The sequence below is a fragment of the Parasteatoda tepidariorum genome, chromosome 7 (genome assembly GCF_982258835.1).
Source record: "Parasteatoda tepidariorum strain Cologne lab strain chromosome 7, Ptep-v5.0, whole genome shotgun sequence".
Lineage (NCBI taxonomy): Eukaryota > Metazoa > Arthropoda > Arachnida > Araneae > Theridiidae > Parasteatoda > Parasteatoda tepidariorum.
This window is the reverse complement of record NC_141761.1, coordinates 35,544,452-35,571,444: the sequence shown is the minus strand read 5'-3', so window position 1 is coordinate 35,571,444 and position 26,993 is coordinate 35,544,452. Positions and strand designations below refer to the sequence as shown.

Genomic DNA, 26,993 nt, shown 5'->3' with positions numbered 1-26,993 from the left:
CAGGAAAACGAAATTTGGGAATTAGTATCTTTTCTGTGCGATGTCAGGTAGATTTCGTATTTATGAAAATAAAGGGTTTCGGATAGATGTCTTTCATAACCTGAGAACATGCGCCAAATTGTATCACTTGATCTTTGGCACTCAGTCAATTTTTAGAAATATTGTATCAATATCGTGGGAGATTTTTTTTGAAGATACAGGTGTTTTTTTATCTCTTGATATTAAGCATGTGAAGAAATTTAATTTCGACATTAATAATTACATACTATAAGGTTGTGGTTCTTTTGATTGCAACTTGAATAGCCAAATGTTTCTAAGTGGATTTTTGATATTATTTTTAACTTGCTTTTGTCTTCAGAGTAAGTACAATATTCGTTTAACTATTATGTTATAAAATGTCTTTTACAGAGTTCTTCAGAATATTACTATAGGAAGAACTTCGTGATTACGGAATAACATTCCGAAAGACGTACCAAATTATATTCTGAAATTTTGGGTTTCAGAACTATTTGTAATATATGTAATTTTTTTTTCCACCAGCCAAGTCATTAAAGAAGATAACTTTCAATGAGAAAAAGTTTGATGTGAAAAACGTTTTGCTGTTGCTATTTGTTCTAAAACTGTTATCACAAAATCTTTTAAGGTCCTTCTTCTACTTAGTATTTCATATAAGATAAACCAGTAGATTAACCAGCAAAAATTATGATTTCTTTATTCATAAAATATACAATATAAGGATATGTGTAGAAAAGTACGAACAATAAACTCTTTTCGAATTCAAATAAAGCTATGCGCTAGTTAATATCACTTATGTTCTCTTTAAAATATTTAAAAAAATAGAATCTTCTATAGTTAAATTTAAACAATGGCTAACGTTATCATAGATTACCAACCTTTATTTGACACATCACCCAATTTACAAGACACGATTTTTCAACGCCTTCTTAAAAAAACTCTTAATAAACATTTATACCTTAATTATTTTTTATTTATTATTATTAATGTTTTTACATTCGCTGATTTTAATCATAATAAGTTTCTTGAAACTAACCAATGATTGACATTTTAAATAGATTTTTTTATAAAAACGTAGCATTTTCGTAAACATCGCAGCTAAGTAAGTAGAGAGTCAAATAACTTTTTGACATAAACTTTTTTTTGAAAAATTCTTAAATTATTGTTACGTTATGTTCATGATAAATGAAAAACAATTGTTAAAATATTTTGATAAAAATTCAAAATGAATAGTTGAAATTTTAAATAGAAAAAAAAATTATTACCACGAACTTCTAGGTGTAAAAATTTTTTTATATAAACACCAAAAAATAATTTTTGCTAAAAAACTGGTTAGTATTATTTTTCTCGATATATTGCAGAATTTATTACTGTTTTAATAACATATACTTTATGGAAAACTAAAAATGCATTTATTTTTCAATTCAAAGTAAAATATTAATTCTAAAGTGTACTCAATATTTAAAAATTCTTCTCATGTATATAAATTCTTCACATCTTCTGGAATCTGCAACGCCCACTAGGGGGGGGGGCAATTTTACAGACTCTTCAAAACCAGTTATTCGTGTAGTATCATTTTCGATAGACAATATTGTAATTTGCATTCAATTCTCATTTTTCTAAAAAATATTTTAAAAGTGAAAATTTTTTGTAATTGCCGTTAAACAATTAAAAATATTTTTATGCATTTATAAACTCATTCATTCATCCGACTATTCACTAAAATGTCTTCATAATTACTAAATGTCACAAAATTCACTAAATGTCAGAGTTATTCTATTCAATGTCCAACAAATGATTTTTCTACAGCACACTCTTCTTTTCATCTTTAATAAAATCTTTACTTAGAGAACTTAAACCATAAAAAAAGTTCATCTAAGAACATGTAATTAATAAAAAAATAACCTACAAATATATTTTTAAAGCAAATAATACTTTTAAAAAAAGGAGGGAATAAATAATTTATAGAACATGAAATCTGAGTCTTGTTCGGCCTCCGCCCCCTTACCTGCCGCACCGGGTGACTGCCCCTTTCTCCGACCTTGATTGTACTTATGATGTTGTACATACGCATGTTTTGAATTAAAAAATTATGCTTTTTTTCTTATAGAAGCTCTAGCTCAGAATATTTGCAATAAGGAATTTATTTACGATGGTTCTAAAAAAGGTGAAATAAAAAGTCCGAATTATGGTTCTGGTTCTTATGCAAAAGGACTTTCTTGTTCCTACAAAATTACAGCTCCTGATGGATACGTAAGTAAATGCTTTGGAAACAAAACTGTAAAATTTAATCTTTTTTATTAATAGGAGGCTCTGCCCAAGGAATGCTTCACAATCATTTATATTTTTTTTAATAATAAACTGACTGGTACATTAAAATTATAAATTATTCAATCAGAAGATCACAGTGTTTTATTGTTTTTAGACAAATTTGGTTCTTTAGATTATATTATTCAACTGAGTAAATTTTAAACTTAATAATTTTGTCTAATTAACAATGCAACTTTATTCTCAAGCTTGCTTTATTCTCAAGTAGACTTAGACTTCGTGATTCACAAAGATGTGTTGCTGGATTATTTCTGTTTAAAAAAAAGTTAGATATTAAACAGAGATTTTTTGCACGTAATGTGGAAAGTTAATCCCTAACATGTATTTTAAAATTTTAAATATTTATTTTGTATCAATTGAACCAAATGCGGCATTCAAAATTTCCGTGTCGAAATAATTTTACAACAAATTTTAGATTTGGCTTAATTTTTTCTACAAGTTCCGCCGCCGTGCTACGCCAGTACAACAAATGTGTGCCTTTTTTCCTCATAATTTTTAAAAATATATATTACCAAACACCATACTTCTTGCTTTGCAGAGGATAAAAATTACCTTCAAAGACATGGATATAAAACCCTCAGAGCTCTGCAAAACAGATAGGCTCGCACTAAGGGATCAAGATGGTGAAAGTTATTTGGGTGTGTTTTGTGGGAGTCTGATTCCACGTCCTGTTCTATCTCACGAAGGTGAAAACGAAATTAGAATGACTTTTCAAACAAATACCTCAGAAGGAAAAGGATTCCATGTGCAGTATGAAGCTTCACCAAATATCGGTAAGACGTTCTGAATGTTTGTTTTAAATACACTCAAGGCGCTCGGCGGAGAACTGACTGTTTTCGAAAATAAATATCTCGAAATCACTGGGAGATAAAGGAATAAAACGAACTGTATTTTTACCGTGAATGCTGTAAAAAAATGTTTTCAATTGAACAACTTTTGTTTCTGGTACAGAAATTAGAAATCTACGGTATTTGTAATCTTTCTAAGAAATCTGTGCACAATACAACGCCATTTGTTGGCAATTTTTGTAACGAGCTACAAATTTTTAGCATAAATTTTTTTATTGCTTTCACAATAGACAACTGTTTGTGCCAATCCTCTTTCACTCTTTGTTTCCGAGATTTTTAATTTTGAAATATATCAGTTCTTCAATGGACACCCTGTACATGCATGATATTTCAAAATCAACCCATTGTAAGTTTAAAAGTTTAACATAGGACTCGAAACATCTCTCACCTAGTTAGTTGAAGGTAGCTAAATATTTTTATTAAAAAAACAAAAAAATAAAACATGTTGTTGTAAATGTTTCACAATAATTTTTACCCAAAAAATGCTTTCAAAAATAGGTAAGACTGAGTTTTCCACAATCACACACTTGATAGGTATTTTTAGAATTCTTGTCAAGAATGCAGTCAAAAGAGTATACCCAAGTGTCAAAAATTTTTATTTAAGTGAGGAGAAAGGCACGAAAACCCTATGAAAATCTAGCAACTCGTTTGAACGGAAGCGGTTGAACGAAGGCGGTTATGGAAACATCACGAAGGAAGAAATTGAAGGAGTTTTTAATAATTATTTGATAATTCCTCTCTGTTACATGGGACGAAAAAATGTTTTTTTAATGTTTTCATTCCCAACTTTCGCTCTGATGAATCGTTTGATTTCCTTTTCGTTTTTGGGTCTTCATCCACTACAGAAATTCCGCTCTGATGAATCGTTTGATTTCCTTTTCGTTTTTGGGTCTTCCTCCACAGCAGAAATTCCGCTCTGATGAATCGTTTGATTTCCTTTTTATTTTTGGGCCTTCCTCCACAGCAGAAATTCCGCTCTGATGAATCGTTTGATTTCCTTTTCGTTTTTGGGTCTTCCTCCACAGCAGAAATTCCGCTCTGATGAATCGTTTGATTTCCTTTTTGTTTTTGGGCCTTCATCCACTACAGAAATTCAAAATTTTGGGGGGTGATCACAAAATGCGCTGCATACTTCAGAAATCATTTTGAGTCTCATTAAGAACAAGAACGTTACTCATTCAGGTAAAACCCATTGACGGTTCTGCACGTAAAAAGTCATATTTCAACCCGCAGTCTTCACCGTATAGCTAAACCGGTTTCTCTATGTTAATAGATAGAGAAATAGTGTATCAGGAAGTAACATTTTCCCAATCTTGCCCTTTTGCTATTGGTAATTTCGCATTCTTCCAAATGCATCAAAATTGGATTTGGTAATTTTGGGATGGATCAAAGTTTTATTAATAGAATTTGAATGCTTTCATCGTTGAAAAAATTTAATATACAGGGTGATTCTAGAAAGATGGGAAAAATTTAAGGAAGTGATAGAACACACCCAGACAAACAATTTTTTATCAAAGAATGCATGGTCGAAAGCAAAACCCAAAACCGCTAGAGGGCGTCAAAGTTTATGTTCTTATATGAGGCAAAAACGCACAAAGAACGATGAAGCTAAGTTATAAAAGCAAATTTAATGGCATGTGATTACAATAAGTGTTCAAAACAGTGGCCGGCAGCGGCTATGTTGGTACAACGGCGATGAAAAGATAGGCGAAGTTTCCCTGCAGCGGCCGAAAGCTTGGCGACAAATAACGTCGCGCAGTAACACGCAATAGGAATGGAGCTTTCTCGGTTGCATAAAAAAACTTTCCAATTGCGCCAGCACCTTTGCGTTTTGTTTTCGACCATGCATTCTTTGATAAAATTTTTTTGTCTGGGTGTGTACTATCACTTCATAAAATTTTCCCCATCTTTTTAGAATCACCCTGTATATATTTTCGTATCATTAAAAGCATTTATGTTCGATTTTCGAATAATTCGTATAACAAACCTTCCTCAGCGAAATCAAAGCATGAAATACAAACAGAAATACACGAGGATGCACATAAGAAAAGGTGGTAGGGAGAGTCATAAATCACAGTGAAAGCTGGCTTCAACGTCCTGTGGTACAAAGGATAATTTTCGCTGCGGGTAATTCTTTGAAAACGGTTTTAGAAGGGGAAGGAAATTTTGAGTCTGATGATTAGAATTTCTGAGACTGATTTACGATTTACGTGATATGTATAAAACTTAGAATTAAAATATTAATCTTAAGTTGACGAGAGTGTCTTAAGCTTTAAATCTATCTTAAAATTTTTCCAAAAATGCTAAAAATAAACTTGTAATTAAAGCTTATCTCCTGAATTTCAGTCTTTTAAAGAACATGTTAGTTTTAAAAAGTTTTTAAAAATACTTAAAATTTTCCAACTAATAATTTTGTGAGGAAGCTTAATAGTAGACATTTCAAAGTATAAAACGAAGCAAAAAAAATTCCAAAATATTAATTAGTGACTAAATAAAGAGTAGTGTAAGAATCATATAATTCTCTATAGGTTAACATAGGAAACGAGGAAAGTAGAATCTCACTCCAAGACACCCTTAAGCTGGCCTGTAGGAACCTTTCAATGCAGAATAAAGTATACTGTAGTGACTTCCCTTACTGTAGATCATCAAAATCTTAATTTTTTTACATATACACAACATTTATACCTATTTACAAAAATATTGTATAACCCATTTACTTCACGATTCCATCAGTTTTAGATTTTCTTGCGTTTTGAAAAGCTTAAATTTCTATATTTCCATAAACGAAAAACCAAGATTCCTATTTTAATATTGTTAAAATTAAGTTGTTTTTCATTTCGTATACGTGCTTTCGTTCGTTTTTTTTAAAAAATGAAGCAGAATAGCATTTAGTGTAAATTATATTTTATAGAGCTATGTGGAGCGCAACAAGGTAACTGTAGGAATCGAAATTGCTATGAAGTCAGGCAAAGATGCGATGGTAGAGATGATTGCGGTGATGGAACTGACGAAGAGCACTGTGGTAAGCTATATTACAACTTGGGGTATCAAAATTATAGGTTATATTCGAAGCTAATTTTGTATTGCGAATTAGTAAAACTTTGTCAGTTTTTTAAATTGGGATTTTTGTTCCTTTCACTATTTTTAGAACAGTGGAGGAGACAATCCTCTCATGTATTCCAAGGTTCTAAAACTTGTCAAACGAACATGAAATGTAGGGGAGAGTGGGGTCAATTGTAACATTTTTTACTTAACTATTTTTAACTAACAAATAATCCAATATATTATTAGTATTAATTGACAGACGAGTAAAGTAGACTATCCTCTACTAGAAAGAAAATAAATACCTTATTTTAAATGTTATTATATCAGTTATTAACAATTTTCGACAGTCGTGCACTTGTTACAATTGTCCCCACTTACGGGGTCAATTGTAACAGTTCATAAATTCAACTAAAACACAGTTAATTATACATATTATCATAGATGTGATATATTTTTTTATTGATCAAAATAGTAGTGATATTTTAGGAGTAAAAATAATAATGAGCAGAGACCTAAAGGGTTAAACTTTTAACTTTAAGGGGTTAAAAATATTAATTTATGCTGTGAAAGGTGACAAATAAAATAATGCACATGCAACATAATATAAATGATATAGGAAACTATTGGTGGTTCTTAAAGAGTTATGTAATGGTTTGTAAACACAAGATTATTTATTTTCAGCTGTTACAATCGTCCCTTTACTTATTGTTACAATCGTCCCCAAGACGCCATTTCAGCTTCATTTGTTAAAAACAATGCTAGTTAATTAACAAAACTAAACTTTTTTTTCTTGAAATGTTAATTAAGGTGTCCACTTACATATTCGGTTAATAATTTTTATTTGTTTAAACAAAATTACTTTGTTACAATATAATATTCTAATACCAAAAAAAGTACTTACGTAGCGTGAAAATATCTTTTGTGATGTAACTCTTACAAAAGTACATAAAAATGGTTGCCAGAAAGGGTGTACATGTGAATTTATTAAATACATCTTGTTCGCCACCTAGGAACCAAATCTAGAACCCGATACTCGAAATTTTTGCTTTGTTACAATCGTACCCTGTTACAATTGACCCCACTCTCCCCTACTTATAATTATCTTATTTTCTCTTAGATTACGTAAATTGCAAGGTCACCAAAAATCATGTTTTGAGAAAAGTGGCATAATTTCAATTTGACAAAATTGCATCGAATAACGGAGATAAATTGAGCCAGCTAATTTAACGCGAATATACAAATATAAGGAGGCTTAATCTAATTGGTATTGTTAAAAAAGTGAAGTGAACCAAAAGAGGCCAAATAAAACAAATTTTCCTTGTTACAAATTTAGATAAAACAAACTGATATTGGTTCTACGCTTAGCCGTAATAAACGTAGGATTTTGCTGCATTCTTCAAAAGGTCTAAAATTTCGTTTAAGTTTAACCTTAGTTAAAGATGATTTCAGTTGAACCATGGTGATGGTGCACCATATTAAAGTTGCAGAAAATCTAATGGCTGAAATCGCAACATTTTACTGAGTGGAAATTATTTCATGCATAGTGATTCTACGCAGAAAATGTGCAATCCTTCCTTAAAGAATGGGCACCATGGAAACATCTGTGAAGCATTCAATTTTATAACCGAGGATTTTCTAGAAGGGTTGGAGAAGCTTTAGCAGAAAATATAAATTGTTGAAAGAGGCTTCACCACCTGATCGCTAACGCTCGTCAACTACCAGAGCAGCTTTCGCAGTTATCTTCGGATTGCTTCGCTTATAAGTCCTTTGTCTTATTACAAAGTTGTAATATGTATACGAATCGAAGGAAATTGTTAGAAACTGAGTAGAGCCATAAGGAAAGTAAAAATTAAAGTAGTATTTTGGTAGTTGAAATGAAACTTTATGATGAATTAAATTCTAACAATTCAAATTTCTGTGGCAATTAACCGATAACTTTTGTTTTTCCTGTGTACATATTTCTGAATTTCAGTATTCAAACACACAACAGTAGGCACACAACACTTCAACGTATTCAATTTTAGGCGATATAAATCAGTGAACCTTCTAACAAAATATAATAAAAAGGGAGGTATGCGAGCTATTCCTTTTTATTGTTTATATCATTTTTCCTTCATATTATAGAAGTTAAAAGATCTGTAATTAATATTTACTAATAAGAACTACCGGAAATTGTTATTTTAAAGTTGAAAACGAAGCCTAACTGTAACCGAATTCGATTGACCTTGAATTCACTGTATATTGCTGATGGAAGAAAGGAAACTTCTACACAGCAAACATTCAATTGTATACTGTATGGAGGCTCAAGAGAGTTCAAAAATTTTCACCTTGTTTGGAATTGTATGGGTCATTTGAAAAGATGTAAAGATCTCTCTTAACTAGCCATGCATAAGCGGTAGGTTAATGGAATAATCAAACTACAATATGCAGCTACTGCTATTTTAAATGTGCGAATCTAATTGGAAAAGTCTTCACTATTTTCTAATCAGTCTAACAGTTTTTAGGCTTATTCGAGTGCACCCATTTATCTTTAGACTGATTAGAAAGTTCATAAGTCGATGCAAAGTTAACTTGATTTATTTGAAACAGTTTGCAATAAGCCCTGAATAGTGAAGACGCATTGTGAATAGCCTTATTAAAGTTTATTGCGATAAGCCTAAGCAATTTCCGTCAGAGTAATTCCTCGCAAATTTCTAAATAAGTGATCTAATCCTAAAATACCAAGTTGATCAGAAAATACAGAAGATATTTTCAATTAGCCTGGTGCATTACAAATATCCGATGACATTTACACTGAAATGAAATTTTCAATTGGCCTTTGGTATGTCAAAAACATTAACAGCCAACTCTTATGTGTCTAAAGATTATTTTAAATTAAAATAATGTTTCGTGATTATTTCATTCATATAAAATATTGCATTGTATTTATAATTGATCTATTTTAATAGGTAAAGAAATTGATAAGCCGTCAACTTGGAACTGTGGAAGAACTCCAATCAGACCCAACAATTTATACGTTAATAGTAACAAATTAGTGGCGGCTATTCCTAATAGCTGGCCCTGGCAAGTTTCGTTGCAATACATAGAAGTTGAACCAAATGGTCACTTTTGTGGTGGTACTCTAATTAGTCCTCAATGGGTGATTAGTGCAGCTCATTGTTTTCTAGGGTAAATATGCTATTTTATTTGGTAACAATGCAACCTATCATATTTACCGCGCGTCGAATTCGAAAGCTATAAGATAGAATGCTCATGCTTCAATAAAAACTTGTGCCTTGTTATAATATAAGTTATAATTGTTTTCTGACCAATGAAAGCTGAATTTATCAGCATTTTATCACGAAATATAAATTATTGGGTAATAGAAATTTCGACCATATTCCGATTAATTGGAGTGCTCAATTTTACCTAGAATTCTGTGATGGAGAAACATATAATTTTTCATCGATTCATAATCTTTGGAAACAGCAATCGACTCTGATTAGAATTGATCATCAATCGAAATTTCGATCATCTTCAGACAAAATAGTTCACCCAAATTAAATTGGAGCTCTGAGTGTGATGTCAATGCAAATTTCATTCGTTTCCTTGTAAGCAAATTTATCAACATTTGCACACAATTTCAACGACTTCCTCAAGTAAACAAGCAACCAGAGACGAAACAAAAGCGAAGAAAATATTAAAAGATAATAGCGCTGTTTAAAGGATCTAAGGCGGATAAAATAATTCAATTTTGTCACATCTAATAGAGAAGGGACAGATGGGACACTATTATATCCCTTACTATTTAATTACAGAAATGGTAGCATTTCGTAAAGTTCTGAATAAAGTTTTAAAACGATTTTCATACTAAGAAATATAAATTTCATAATAAATATTGAAACATGAATTTTTCAAAGAAAAATGTATCACATGAATCGTATGTATCATATCTTTCCAAAATGTGTCATATGTATCAAACCAAAATGTATCATATCTTTCCGGGGGAAGAATGGGACAAGTTTTAGAAAATGAAATTCAAACGTAATTTAAAACAAAATATTCTGAAAAAAAACACCCACATTATTTTACTTATATGCTTATAGTGCATAATGACATCATGAAACAGAAGACAGGAAATTTTTTTTAGTTGAACGCGGTATGGTCCAAAGCGAAAAGTTGTTTTTTCTCTCAAGATATTTTTCTACTGTATGACATAGGCAGGGTGAGTAGTAATGACAGCTCTTAATATGGATTTTTTGGAATTCTTATCGAAAAGGAGATCAGTATACGCAGTTGGCATCCAAAGTAAATGTATAAACAAGGTATAGCAAAAACACTATCGACATCCAACGAATCACTACTGAAATAATGATGAAAATGTGAAAACCTGTTTGATTGCTAGAAGAAACGGAAACTCCTCCAATCTTCATCAGGGAACCAAATTTGTTTTGATATTTGTCATCCCACCTGCTACACGTAAGACGCGTTTCGATAGAGTTTTCCTTTCCTCCTATCTGGAAATATTAATTTGCAATACTTTATGACTTATATTATACTGTTTCAGTTTTGACGCGGTGATTACAAAGCAAACCCTATTTACCTTTTTATTGGATTGTCCTTAGATGCATCATTAAAAGCTTTATAGTAACTGCTGATTCATAGTGACTGCTGATTCAGAATAATGATAACTTAAAACCAAAAAATATTTATTTAGGAAATATTGAATAGCATCGAAAAATTGCAAAGAAAATACATTTAAGTGCCATAAAATAAGGAATAGTTAATGCTAAGCGACTTGTAGCTCAGGGTTGAGCCTCATTTATGCTCTCGTGATTGTGCTGAGTTAACCGCATTTACACCTAATCCTAAAGTTGTCAATCAGGGGTAATTTGAACTATTGATTTCGATAGCTACATTTAACAATACGTCTGAGCAGCATAGATAGAGCACCAGGCTAATTATCCTTTGCAGTTTTTCCAGTGCCTCGTATTTTTCGACTATCTGTGAATTCTAAAATACTCTTCAAACTATCAACTTTGATAGTCACTGATATTTTCTGAAATCGAATAGCTTTTTAGTTGTTCGCAATCGAATGCTTCTAAATCAAAACCCATTCTTGCAGTTGAAACGACTGATTAATAACCACAGAACTGGCTATACACGTAGTTATTACGGCTGTGTGCATATATGAGGAGCATACGTTACACAATTTTCATAACATTGTCAAATCCAAATTGTATTTCAGTGTACATGCAAGCATTTATTTTTAGTGTTCGTAAAATAACTTTTCTGTCATATAAAAATCAGCATGCTAAATCTATCCAATAAAAAATATTAATAACGATGGGTTGACCATAGTATTGTTAAATTAATGATAAATGATTACCAATAAAGCGAAAGAGTCGGAAATTAAAAATGTTTATTTCAGGCTAAACTATAGACATCAAATTCCACTTTGTATTTGCATCCCCACTCTCTTATATTGCATTTTCAGGCTAAGGGTGGGAAATCTATAGATTAGATATAACTTATAACGTGTTACTGGATTTAACTTTACTTTAGGCATCTTATAGTTTTTTCTTTATACCAAGTGTCAAAGAGATGAATTTGAAAATCAATGAAAAAATGCATAAATATAGAAATGTACGATTGGCTGTGTTTTACTTAAGAAACCAGATGTTTCGTGCTATAAACGCCCTCTGTAAATGAACTTTGCAACTAATTTTGAAATTTGGTATGGTTAAAAAACCTAGTCTTTAACGCAAAAGACATCAAACTCATTCATTTCCATTTCCGTTCTCTTTTCAAACCGTTAAACATATCCGGGACATCCGATATTTGTTATATCATTGTGCCTAAGTAAAGGTCACGATAGACTTCAGCTTACTTAGAAACGCGTTTATTCAGAAAGATGCAGCATGAGTGCAACTCGAATTGAGTAAAGCGAACTAGTGTCTCCCCGTACAACCAATTTCAGGAAATGCACTCAGATAAAAATTTTGACACCGCAGCCAGGTGTAAGTGCATTAATTCTTAGATGGCGCTTTGCTCGATCATAAATTCCTCTTTATGCTTGTTAACAACAACAAAAATAAATTCTAATTCATAGATATGGCAACATATAGTTGATTATATTATTGTTATTTTTCTCATGCTCTTCGTCGCTCTCAGTTATCCCAAATATTTCTATCATGCAATATTAACTTAATATATTTGTGTAACTCAACCTCTTCCGCTTGAATTAAATGCATTAATAAAATTTACTTTCAATGAGTAATAAAATGTTAAATTATTTACATTAAATATTATAACTGATTGAAATAATCTGATGCAAGATAGAAATATATTCAAGCAATATGGGTTTGCATAAGGCAATAAGATACTATGTGCAGATGAAATACAAATAAGAAATATGTATATCTGACATTCTGTTAACGTTTCTCTGAAAAGAGTAAGACGTGGTCTCATTATGAACTTTTCTTCCTCATTTAAAAAAGATTTTGATTTTCAAAAACCCTACTTTGAAACTCGAATTTAATTTTCAAATGTTCACTCTGATAATAATTTTGCAAATGACTGCATTAAGGAAACTTTTCATCCCACAAACAGCACGGTAGAGAGCTTGACATATGAAAGGATTAGTCATGGTATAAATTCTACCTTGTGGTAAATGTTCAATTACATTCATTACATTTTATTTCTTCGAACTCATCCATTTGTTGGTTGACATTTTAACCCTTAAGAATATTTTGAAAAAATAATAAACACTTGCACAGTGTATCTTGCTAAGCCTCAATCATGGAAACACGTGGAATTTTATAATTATTCTGAAAATAGCTAACGGGCATGAAATTGTGCAAAGCGATAAGAAACACAACTCTATAACGTCAAATTCTAAAAAAAAATTATTTGTAGCATTGTACATACTTACTATATTGGATAACAATGTTGATTACCGGCACGTAAATGAAGAGTACAGAAGTACATAGCTCCCTCAGTAACTTTTATGTTTACATTCATAATTAAAAACATGATGTATTAATACACTATAACACAAATATCAATGCTTTCGTCCGCATTAATTTCTCGACAGATTTTCAATAATTGTTTGGAGCGGAAAATAAAATTCTAGGCAAGCCTTTACGTGCACATGAGCAGCTTGTGTACGTGGAGTAAGTACCCTTATAGTACGGCTTTCAGGAGAACTCCTCTAGACACCTGTCTCGCGCCGTGGCGGGTACTATGGTTACGAGGAAAGGTCATTTCGAATAGGGGTGTCGGGTGAATAGTTTTGTTTTAATCTTAGCGTAGGTTATCGTAGGTAAAGCAATCGACACCTTCCTTCCTCCATTTCACCCCCATTAGAAATGTACTCTCGCTTGTTACCATAGCAGTAGACAGCCCCAGACTTTCAGCCTGGAGGAGTTCTCCTCAAAGCAGCACTGTATATAGTAGTTGATGGAGTAATACAAAGAAGACTTTTTACTCACGCAATAAATAATTTTTTTCCTAAACGTATTCTTTTATTGTGAATATATGTGTTTATGTTTTTCAGCATCAAACATCCTTCAGAGGTCAGAGTTGTCCTAGGAAGTCATTTGAAATTCAAAAAAACGAAGTACGAAGTCACTCGAGTTGCTGAAAGAATTATATCCTATCCTGATTTGGAAGAAGATAGTGTAAGTTTGGATATTCGAGTAAAAATTGCTAATAATTTATGTAGGTTAAACTCTTTCTCTCTCTAGGGCGAATGTTAAACACTTAAACGCTTAAGCGAATAAATTATAAAAATAACTATGTAAGAAATGTATGTAAGAAATACTAATATGTAAGAAATACTTCGCACTATTCATGCGGAGTACAAAAATGCTCAAAACATAAAAAAGAAAACCAAAAAACCATTAAATTAATATGACTTTGTTTAAAAAATTTTTTTTCTTTGTTAGATTACAGTTAACTTATTCTGACCAAACGGACGGTAAAGTATATGTAGTAGAAACGTCAGGTGAGTACTTGAACGTAGTAATCACAATAAAGACAAGAAAGAGAGAAAAACGAAGAAAATTAATAAGTTTTATTTATTGCGCATAAGCTGCGAGTGTGTAGAACTCATAAAATAAGTTAAAAACAGAGAGACAATATGCGCTGTTGTTGTTTCTCATCCCCACTGGTCTAGCGGAGTGGACCAGGTCCATTACCCTCTGAAAATCAAAGAACTGGACCGGGTCGTGCAGAAAATCCTCCTTTTCAAAATCCACACAGCTAAGGAGGTGGGCCGAGCTGGCATCACTAGAGAAACATTTGTTGCTGGTGGGATAGACCTTTCGCTGCTGTTCATACCTCATGCACTTTATGTGACCACTGATGAATCTAGTGAACGCGGTCTGATCTCCTCTATTACCTCTGAAGGACAAAGCACGACCTGGCTTATCCCCAGAGTACCAGATATGTACTGGGGGCGTATTCCAGACTAGCTGGACACCTTTCTTTCTAATGGGGTGAATTTTCGAGGATGTGAGTGCCAAACTTTCCGGCACTGGTTCATTTGTTCATTCAGAAGACATGTCGAATAATAAAGAAAAGAGAATAAGAAAAATTATTTAAAAAAAATAGTGCGTGGAGTTCCTCCGCGCGGAAGAAGTTAAACTTCGCAACCTGCGACGTTAATTGTAGAAGAATCAGCAGTCGTTGATGGATCACTAGTTCTAATCAACGACCCTTTTTATTGCTTCGCTCACTTCCGTGCTCTGTAATCACGGTAATATTGTGCATTTTTCCCTCTTGAACGAGTGGAAGTGCTTGTGGTTGCCTCATCGTCTCGCAGGGAAAATGTATTTGCATTAATAATGTATGTGAATGCGTCATAATGTAATTTCAAAAGAGAAAACCTAGCAATCAATTGATATTCACAAGAGACGTACCTTGACATAACCTTAAATCCGTCGCATTGTCCGTGGGATTGTTTTCGCTCATTTTTTACAATTGTTATCCACTAAATTTGGAAATAAAAAATACTACCCTATTAAATTATATGTGTATCAAAACAAACTAAAAAAATATTTATAGAAAAACAACACTTTTATGACTTTTATGCTAGTGAGAACCAAAACAATACGGAAATGAATGAGGGAAAACTGGATCCTATCACGTGATTTCCCGGCCAATAAAAATGTAGCGTTAAACGTTTAACGCAACCTTGTTGGAAGTCGCATAAGAAGTATTCGCGATCACAACGAACTATAGGGGGCGTTGTTGTATGAGACTAATACCTGCGATTTCTATATGAACAGTCATTCAGTTACTCTAGAGACGTCGTTAATGTAGCACGTAGCATTGCAACGTTCCTTCTTTATTGTGGCTAATTAAATTTAAAAAAGAAAGATGCTTGATATTCTTTCTTATGCAAACGAAAACGAAATGGTATCTCTTTTTATTAGAGAAAGAATATCCAAAACATATCGGAAAATATTTGTACATTAACAGAAAAAAAATATGTATATTCTTATAAGAGTTAAAACCTAATGCCCGAGAAATAGTTTTACTAAATTTAATGATATAACATCAAAGGCCCATTTAAACTTTACATTCTATAGTTTTAAGAATCATATTACTTCAAAAATTAAAATGAACAAAAAGTATACATAAGCCTCATAATTTTATGAAATTTAATTTTGTAAACAAAGTTTTCTGACAACAATTTTTATCAAAAAATTTCAAGTTTCAATAAAAATCATTATTTAGAAACTAAGAAACGTAAAATAAAGAATGCTGACGAAACAAAAACAAAAAAACAATTCTTTTTTGTCGCCATTTTTAGTGCTACAAAAATTCGTCTTTAGGATTTGCCAAAAACAAAACAAGATGCAATTTTATTTTTTCAGGAGGGAAATATTTTACCGAAGAAACGAAAATGTACCTATTCCCACAACATAAAACTTTATCTTGGTAAACGTACGTTTTGGAAATGTTATTTCATTTGGAATCTTATTTATCAGAGTTCATATGGCGATATGATTGTTTTGAATCTATGCTAAACTCTATATCGGCTCATTTTCCACCGAAATCCGATTGACTATTTTGATTTTAAATAAAGTGTTTTATTTTATGAATTGTCGCAAAAATTTTAAGTGTAGATTAGCGGCACTTAAAAACCGCCAAATCTGTAGCGGCGGTGGCGTTAATACGTAAGTACCGAATTTTTATTCCATACTTTTCTGAATCATATTACTTCAAGCATTGGAATATACAAGAAGTATACATAAACACATAATGTTATACCATTTAATTTTTCAAAAAAAGTATTTTGAGACTAATTTTTATCAAAAATTATAAACTAAAAAACGGAAAATAAAGAATTCTTAGGAGAAAAAAACGATTTAAAGAATTCTTTACATTGAAATAAAAACTTTCATATTGTTTCTTTTTTTATTATTCTTATAGTTCTTAATCAGACGTAAAAAATCATTCTGTAGAGAACCATCATCAAATGAAAAAAAAATATATTTACAAGCATATTTTTTATTGTAAAATCATTGCACTTACCTGATTTATAATTCCCGGAGAATTCCAAAATGATAAGTTCCTTGTTTGAAAACTTTATTCTCAAATAATAGATACATAGTTTATCCCTTCATTACTTTTAGATAACATACTACACAGCAAAATTTTATAATATATATGAATTTGAATATGTAGCTAAAAACAGAATAGCTGAATTCTAGTTGAACTTATTCTTTCAAAACTAAAAAATACTTACCAAGAAAACGATACAAATTAATTAAGAATCAGCACAAATGGCACTATTTCAAGTAACTTGGATAATTTTTTATTGTTGTTTTCCGAATTATATGGATACAGAAATATATACTATTCTATAACGAAGAAGAAGTATATGCTATAACTATTACAATTCTGTATGTTCTGAATTCATATTTATTCACTGGAATGACGAAAGCAATGTTGACTTCACTTTAATTCGTAATGAATTGAAGACAGAAGAAATGCATTTTACCTTAATACACACATCTGTAACAGTATCCGAAATCGGAAGTCATCAGTTGCAAGTTTGTTGATAATAGAAATTAAAAATAATTGAGGAATTTTTCTTCAAATGTTTGGCGTGTTCTGTTCCTGAAAGATTTACTAATATTCTGGAGATTTTTTTCAAGTTCTTCGGCCTTTTCCTTAGGGAAATTTTGTTTCTTATTTGCTGCTAGAAATGGCGTCAGATTCTGTCAATGATTTCGATGGAACTAAATGAAAACGTGATAAATTAATGTCTGATATTTACAGGCTCCCGCTAGACGGCGTACTCGAGCGTTGCAATCGCGAATAACTTCAATAAAAGATTAATTTTTTTTTTATTTATTTAAAAAATATTATTAAGAAGCGGGAAAACAAAATATTGAAAAAAATATAACTTTTAATTAGCTTGCATGATTACATCCGATAAAAGGAGAGCTTTCTAATATTGTATCATTGTAGCAAAGTAAAATACATAAATACAATAGTGCTAGGAGCACTCAAAAAACTTAAGCGAAAATAGAATGCATTAAGTGAAAAAATATATACGAAATAAAACATATCAAACAAAAAACAGAAAATAAAATGTATAGAAAATACAGAACCAAGCACAAAATGAAATCTTTCAAGCGAGTAGTCAGTTCAAATATGCTTGCACGTACCGGAATCTTTCAAGAATGGTTTAAAATATTTTCGTAATAAGATTGCCAGATTACAAAATATGAAAACTGAAGCATAAATAGAGGGATCTTATATAGCGCATTCTTGCTGCTGTACTGTTACTGAGTGGTGTTTGATATGTTAGTTACCTCGGATTGGCCGAAAACTGATGTGCGCAAGGTAATAATATTATATTGGATAATTTAAAGTTTATAATTAATAAGGTTGATATTTAATATGCAATTTTAATGATTTTAGAAAATTAGCAATTATTTTAAAAAACGAAACATGATTTGCTCGCTTTGCACAGATTTTTCATCAATCGCAAATTATTATTATTGTTCAAATCCATAAAGATAAGACTTAAAAGAGCAACGCCTAAAACGCACGAAATTAGAAAAACGAATTAAAAACGGAAACAAAATTAATAAAAAATAATACTTAGTGCTAAAGCTGCATTGAATATGATCACTAAAACATAGCGCAATAAAGACAAAAAGGATAAAAAGAAAAGAGAGCAAAACGAAGAAAAAAGAGAATTAATAAAATGTATATATTTAATTAAATAATTAATATATTAATCATTAACTAATTAATCATTAATTAATATATAATAATTTCTCTATATTTTCAACTATATTTTTATACTTATTAATAACGGAGTAAGTCAAATGTAAAGAATTTGTTCTGTAAACTAAATTCATTTATGTGTGCCTCGTAGTTAAAGAATGCGGACAAGAAGCACGACATTTCCCTGATTAAACTGAATGCTCCAGTTTCTTACACCAATGGAGTGCAGCCTGCTTGTTTGCCTGGAAAGTATTTAGGAGCAAATCCTGGTTGGAAGTGCTTTTCAACAGGATGGGGAGAATCCACATGTGAGTAGTAGAAGAAATACTGTAATAATTTATTATTATTAAAATAATATAACACGGAGATGATATATTAACTTTGATGAGCGTTAAATGAAATAGGCATTTTATTGTTAAATTAAATAAAAAAATTATTTTCATTTGATATTTCTCAGCAAAATGGGATATTGTCTGCTATAAAATTTAATGAAAAAAAGAATTAATGTCTCGATTATTTTATTTCTGTGCAGGCATTTTTGAATTTGTTGAATCCTCTTCAAACAATTTTTTTCAGAATTTTATTCTCTGCTTCTGAGATAATTAAACAACTTATATTTTATTTGATCTAAACGGTATCAAAAATCTAAGGGATTAGATTTCAATCCCGGTCAAGGGCATGGATGTCCTTTCCTTCCCCTCATTTCAATCTGTCCTTCTTACTGTGGGGATAACGTTGTCCCACTTAATATGTGGTGCCCCCTGAAAGAGTGGTCAACCAATCTGACCTTTTGATATCCGATTGACGAATGTCAATATATGGATGGTCACTGGAAAAAGGACTTGCATCACTCACACCGATAACAACAATATCACTTTAACAATATAGTATCTATTTAATTGAATCCCAAGTGAGCACATTTTAAGATATAATTGTTTAAGCTGAGATATCATTCTTGTAGTTTGATTGCAAGAGTTTGCTTTCTTAATTCTTTTAAATACCTATGAAAATTAAAGTCATATCCTTGAAACAATGCTTAGAGAGCACGTTTTTTTTTACCACGTTGTGAAAATTAAACAGACATGTAAAAAAGAAGCTCATATCATAAATTAGATTTCAGTTATAAATTACTGCTTGTAACCTGCACTAGTAACAATTCTTAACTATGTTTTGCTATTATTTACGTCTCAGTAGGAATAAATTATCCCACAATTGAAGTAGCCCTGAAATATAAAGCATTTTAGTTGAATTTAGTATCTCAAAATATTTAGCAAAATATTTGTTAAAATGATTGTTCGTTATGTTGTTAAAGCTTGTGCCATTTACCTGATAGGTTTTGAAATTTGATACAATATAATATGTAATTTCATATATATTTTATAGCCACTGGATATCAGTATGAGCTGAAGCAATCAATACAATACATCATACACCGAGAAAAGTGCCCGCATGAGACAAATACACAGATTTGTGTGGAAAAACCTCCTAAAGATCCGTGTTTGGTATGTTTAACATTTCAATTTTCACTCATTTAAATAATACCCATAAATAACCAATGAAAAAATTTGGAAGAAATTGTTCGTAAATGGCTGAAGAAAATATCGACATTACAACACAGATTTAACAACAACTTTATTTTTAAATTTTTTCGTAACAATTCATGTTTGTTTGAAATCAGTTATTTCCATGACTCTAACACTATAGCAAATAACATCATAAAACAAAAATAACACAATAACAAATAACATCCGAAATTAAAATGTTTCATTTATGATAAAACATCAATAACTGTTCCTGGCAGAAACCTTCTTAACATTCAAAAAGTATTTTTGAACAACTTTTCTCTCTTTATTTTTCAATGTAAAAATTTACTTGCTAATCTCTTATCTATTAACAATATTTTTGAACACGCTGAAATGTGTTCAGTGTTAAGTTTTTTATATTTATAAATATTTTACTGTGGATGGAGTGGCAGTCTGATTGTTGTTTTGCCACTATAAAATTGTGCTGAGAGGTATATAAACACTATTTATTAAGAAAAAGTCTGAAATGTTTAGATCAATTTTTTTGAAAAAGCAAGGAGATATAAATGTAATGTTTTACAACGTACTATTTAAGTAACCAGGATTTGCTAAATTACAAAATTTGTCACAAATTTCATCTGGAGATGGCACTGATAATTGGGAAAAAATATGAAGTGCTGTTTTGTTGTTGTTGTTGTTAATTTACGTCGCACTAGAGCTGCACAATGGGCTATTGGCGACGGTCTGGGAAACATCCTGGAGGATGATCCGAAGACATGCCATCACAATTTTGATCCTCTGCGGAGGGGATGGCACCCCCGCTTCGGTAGCCCGACGACCTGCGCGCGAAGTCAAGCACTTTACGGAAGCCCAGTTTAACGAGGACCAATACCGTACACCCTCGGTCTCTAAGGTGCTGTTTTCATTTGAACCGTCCAATGCTGCAACAATGCTTTGCATCCTAAAGGCAAAACTAGCAAACGTGGTTAAAAATACTTAAGCTTGAACTTATCGAAATGAGGCAGGGAATATTGTTTAATAGTTGTTATAAGGTGGTAATTGTCCCCTTTTAACAAAGTTTACTGCAACTTTGAAAATTCGGTGAGGTTAAAGAATATTGGATTTCTAAGTAAAATGCAGAAAAAAAGTCATTTATTTATTTATTTTTTACCACGTTTATATAAACTTGCCTTCGTGTATGTCTGTCCGGGTGGAATTTTGTAATCGATTTTAAACTAACTTCCCGACTAGCTACAAGCTTCAAATTTGGCACATAGTTCAGGATTGGAAGACAATGCATGAAAATGAAGAGAAAAAAGACATACAAAGTAAAATAAAATTAATATTTAAAAAAAAATAATTTTCGAGATTGTCTTTTGTTGTCGATTCCATTATTTCAAATTATTATTACATATCAGGTGAAAAGATTTTTATTGTCGGAGTATTTTTATTGGCTGAAAAATCGCGTGGTAGGATCCAGTTTTTCCTCATTCATTTCCAGATCTTGTCATCAGCATAAAACTAATCAAATTCCTAAAGGTATTGTTTTTCTATAAAGATTTTTGTATCCCTAATTTAAAATGAAAGTTCTGTTATTTTAGTAGTGGTCTTGTAGTAGTCTTGACTACTCTTGACTAAGAAAAATAATCTAAATAAAAATATATATTTTTTAGAAATCGTGTTCTTTGTAGTGAAGAATAATAATTAAAAAGTAATAATTTTAAAAAAATTTAAAATAAAAATTAAAAATTAAAAAAATTATAATTTAAAATAAAAAAATTCAAAATAAAAAATAATATTTTTCAAAACTACGTTTTTGTAATGGAGAATAATAATTAAAAAAAAATTGAAAAACGAAAAACGTGGGGCGAAGGAAATACATAACAGTACATATACGCATACATATACAAATTTTCTTACTCATACACATGCACAGCCACATATACATCCACATACGTACGCATATACACAAACATATTCCACATCCACATTCAGATGCAATTACAATTACAGACAGTGGCGTACGCAAGGGTTAAACACCCCCCTTGAGCTTAGACAAAATAGCAAAAATAAAAATTTTAGAAATTATGCGAGCTATTATTTTTTAAGACTATATATTTTTATTAACCTTATGCCTACTTTTTTTTTCTCACGGTATTTCTCCGAATACTGAAAAAACATTTACTATAATAGGGTTGTACTTTTGAAACCAAATTCACGTGATACTGTTATGGAGTTCCTATCTGTCCTGCCAGTATAGTTTTCGAGACTGCCTGCCATTCGCGAGGTCTTTACGCGATGATTCTGGAATCCTAGATGCTCTGTCGTCTTTGAGACAAATAGAGAATTTTGGAGACGCGGTGAAAAATTATATTGTTATTGTTATGTTATTGTTAATTTACGTCGCACTGGAGCTGCACAATGGGCTATTGGCGTCGGTCTGGGAAACATCCCGGAGGATAATCCGAAGACATGCCATCACAATTTTGATCCTCTGCGGAGGGGATGGCACCCCCGCTTCGGTAGCCCGACGACCTGTGCCTCGAAGTCGAGCACTTTACGGTAGCACAGTTTAACAAGGACTAATACCGCACACCCTCGGTCCCTACGCAGACTGATCCAAGTGGTCGCCCATCCGCACACTGACCACAGCCAGTGATGCTTTGACCACAGCCAGTGATGCTTGACTTCGGTGATCTGCTGGGAACCGTGTCTTAACGATCAGTCCTCTGCGGGACGTGAAAAATTATATAAAAGAGGGAACGGAGTATAGTGGAGTTAGTTAGTCAGACTAAGAGTTATCTCTGCCGCTTGTCTTTCGGAGCTTGTCGCTAAATCTGTTTGGTTTTGTCTTAACAAAAAATTCATTCAATCGCCGAACCCGTCGTCGCCAGTATTTCGACTAGTGAAGAAATCAGTAACAATACCATAGATACTGTGCTCGTTAAAGCTATTCATTCCAGCTCGAAACTTGGAGATCATAAAATAGCGGATATTTCTGTGCCAATATATACATATATTTGCTGTTCCTGGATCTTTAGGATTTAACAATTTTTAATGCAAGAATTTAGCAATTTTTATTAATTTGAGAAAAAATCATGATTTGAAATTAGTGAGGTGCAGCATCTAGTACCAATGTAAGTTTTTCTGTTGTACAGAAATGTGATACTTCCGTTTAAGAAAACGTTTCTAGCATAACAAAATCTGATGAATGTGAAAGTGGCTGTCAAAGTGTTACTTTCCACCCATATGACATTAAACTTTTTTCAGAAAATATTACATTATGTTCTTAAACTTAAAAAATAAAATCAAAATTTAACTAAACTATGATGTTTAAATAAGAAGTCAAAATTGTCTAGCTGTCTAAATTAGGGAAATAATAGTGCTTTATAACAGATTCGAATTTCTTTTAATAGTTTCAGAAAATTATGAACACCCCCCTTGAAAAAATTCTGCGTACGCCACTGATTACAGATATACACATATTCTTAAGAGCACACATACACACACTAATACAACATTACTGTTATGTATTTCATACGCCCCACGTTTTTCATTTTTCAATTTTTTTGAATTATTACTAGGAGGCTCCGCCCCCTGCTCGCTAACGCTCGCCAATCCCCGAGAATTGCTACGCAATCCTATGTGGTTCACGCTGTGAACCATGGCTTGCTGCGCTCGTTCGCCAATGAACACAATGTTCTAGCACAAAGACATAATATATTATCATCAAAGACATAGTATTTTATCATCAAAGACATAGTATTTTATCATCAAAGACATAGTATTGTACTTATGTAGAAGAATTCTACCAATGTTCTTATCGGCTTATAAAAAAGTATATTAGCTATTTAGATTGTACATGGTGAAAAAATCAAAACATTAGCTAAATAAGAAACATATTAGCAAAATAAATTATCAAATATTGCTTCACTAATATTCTGCATTTTAAAGCGTGAAAATTCAATGCATAAATAAACGCGAAATATAAAAAAAATTCAATGCATTCAATACAAACACTTAAAAGTTTTTTAGACGTTTAGGTAGCTATCAGTAGAAAAATATCAATTCAACAGCGACCTTTTAAAGCATTCTCACTTCAGTTAATTAATTAATTCCTAATTGGGTATACTATAGCCTACGTCACAGGTTGTGTTATTCCTACTAAATTTAACCCATGAACGGCATTTTCTGCGAGCCTAACTTCAAGCCACAAATAAACAAACGAAGTGTTTGATCGTTTAAATAGCTGCTCGCCAGATTTTATTGCATTATAAAGAAAAGTAATTGATATTCGATTTTTGATTAATAATTGATTTATGTGGATAGTGGCATTTATGTGGATAGTGGCATAGAATTTAGCATTGCGTCATGGTAAATGTTATTCCTACTAAGTGGAAGTAGTTGTGTTTTTTTTATATTATACCCAATTGAGTTTAAATTAAATACTATTGTCATGTTTTTAGTGCATGAATCTGAATTGAACAACCTGATAATGCTCACTCTGGCTATTGTTATCTGGTTGCTCACTACGTGCTCTTGCGCGCCGAAACCTAACAATTAAAAATGAAAACTGTTGCCAGCGCGAGAAAAGAAATATCATCGGTTTTATTGATACATACATACATACGTACGTATTAGCGTTTTATATAATTCTAGGAGGCTCCGCCCCCTGCTCGCTAACGCTCGCCAATCACCGAGAATTGCTACGCAATCCTATGTGGTTCACGCCGTGAACGATGGCTCGCTGCGCTCGCTCGCCAATGAACAAAATGTTCTAGCACAAAGACATAATATATTATCATCAAAGACATAGTATTTTATCATCAAAGACATAGCATTGTACTTATGTGGAAGAATTCTACCAATGTTCTTATTGGCTTTTAAAAAAGTATATTAGCTATTTAGATTGTACATGGTGAAAAAAATCAAAACATTAGTTAAATAAAAAACATATTAGCAAAATAAATTATCAAATATTGCTTCACTAATATTCTGCATTTTAAAGCGTGAAAATTCAATGCATAAATAAACGCGAAATATAAAAAAATTCAATGCATTCAATACAAACACTTAAACGTTTTTTAGACGTTAAGGTAGCTCCCAGTAGAAAAATATCAATTCAACAGCGGCCTTTTAAAGCATTCTCACTTCAATTATTTAATTAATTCCTAATTGGGCATAGTATGAAAAAAACACAACTACTTCGATTTAGTAGGAGCAACATATGACGCAATGCTAAACGAATGAAATTTAGTTGTTGTTTATTTAGTTATTGTTATTAGTAGTTGTTGTTATTTGTTTTAGTTGTTGTTGTTTATTTAGTTGTATTTAGTTTCAATAACTTTTCTTTATAATGCAATAAAATCTGGCGAGCAGCTATTTAAACGATCGAACACTTCGTTTGTTTATTTGTGGCTTGAAGTTAGGCTCGCAGAAAATGCAGTTCATGGGTTAAATTTAGTAGGAACAACACAACCTGTGACGTAGGCTACAACACTTCAATATTATACCCAATTGAGTTTAAATTAAATATTGTCATGTTTTTAGTGCATGAATCTGAATTGAACAATCTGATAATGCTCACTCTGGTTATTGTTATCTGGTTGCTCACTACGTGCTCTTGCGCGCTGAATCCAATCAATTAAAAATGAAAACTGTTGCCAGCGCGAGAAAAGAAATATCATCGGTTTTATTGATACATGCATACATACATACGTACGTATTAGCGTTTTATATAATATAGATAGATTCTTCTCTACAAAAACGTGGATTTTAAAAATATTATTTTTTTTATTTTGAATTTTATGTATTTCTTTATTTTTTTCTTCAAATCGTTAGTCATTTTTTTTGGATACTTGGTTGAAAACTTGGCTCTAGAATATTCTAATTTTTTTTAATTTTCAGGGTGATAGTGGAAGCCCTTTGGTTTGCTTTCTTCAAAATCGTTGGTATGTATTGGGATCAGCAAGCTTTAATGCAGTTGACTTCAAGTACAAGATGGAAAAACTTTGCAAACCGAAAGAAAGTAAAATGATTTTTGCAAAACTTGCTGACAAGTACGAATGGATATACAAAGTTATTGGCGAAAATCCTTAAAAAGTGTTTTTTTTTAATTAGAGAGGGAACAAAGTTATAAGCTAGAAAATAAAAGAAAATTATTCAAGTAATAAATCTATGTAAAATGTGATTGCTTTATTTTTATTTTGTTATAACAGAAAGAGTGTATTTAGTAATATATATCAATAGGGGGCTACGCCCCCCAGATCACTGCAATACTTACCAAGAAAACGATAAAAATTTATTAATAATCAACGCAAATGAGATTATTTCAAGTAATTTGGATGATTCCTTATTGTTGTTTTCCGAATTATGTAGAATAAGAAATAAGCAATGTTGACTTCACTTCAATTTGTAATGAATTAAAGACAATTTTTTTTTTATTTTGCCATAATACACACATTTGTAACAGTATGCGATCCCGAAATCGGAAGTTATCAGTTGCAAGTTTGTTGATAATAGAAGTTAAAAATTATTGACAACTTTTTCTTCAACTGTTTGGCGTGTTCTGTTTCTGAAAGATTTGCAAGTGTCCTGCTTAGTTTCTTTTAAGTTCTTCAGCCTTTTCCTTACAGAAATTTTGCTTCTTATTTGCTACTAAGAAAATGGCGTCCGACTCTGCAAATGAGTATGATAGAACTAAATGAAAACTTATTTAATTAATGCCAGACATTTTCAGGCTCTGCTAGAGGGAGTACTCAAGCGTTGCGATCGCGAATTATGCTTTCCTTTTTTTCCTATAAATTACTGGACTACAAGAAATCGTTAAAAGAAGACTCTATTCTGCTGTTATCTCTTATTGCCAAACGCTGTGATTCGGAAACAGATGCGGCATACAATTTTAATGATAGATAGCATCATACATGCCTGTTTTTATAAAAATCATCTGCAACTATTTAAAGCTGGCATTAGTTCTATGAAAATTGCTATAACGTTTAAA

The 26,993-nt window shown here is 31.6% G+C and overlaps 1 protein-coding gene across 1 annotated transcript; it reads left to right on the top strand.

The window, feature by feature from the left end:
- Positions 1–208: 208 nt before the first annotated feature.
- LOC107436215 (chymotrypsin B) lies at positions 209–26,183 on the top strand. The gene is made up of 9 exons (XM_016047827.4): positions 209–359; positions 2,126–2,268; positions 2,882–3,116; positions 6,103–6,213; positions 9,185–9,404; positions 13,774–13,897; positions 18,622–18,778; positions 19,854–19,972; positions 25,901–26,183. Exons 1-9 carry the CDS (start codon positions 308–310, stop codon positions 26,090–26,092), a joined length of 1,353 nt encoding a protein of 450 aa, XP_015903313.1. The 5' UTR covers positions 209–307; the 3' UTR covers positions 26,093–26,183.
- The last annotated feature ends 810 nt before the right edge of the window (positions 26,184–26,993 follow it).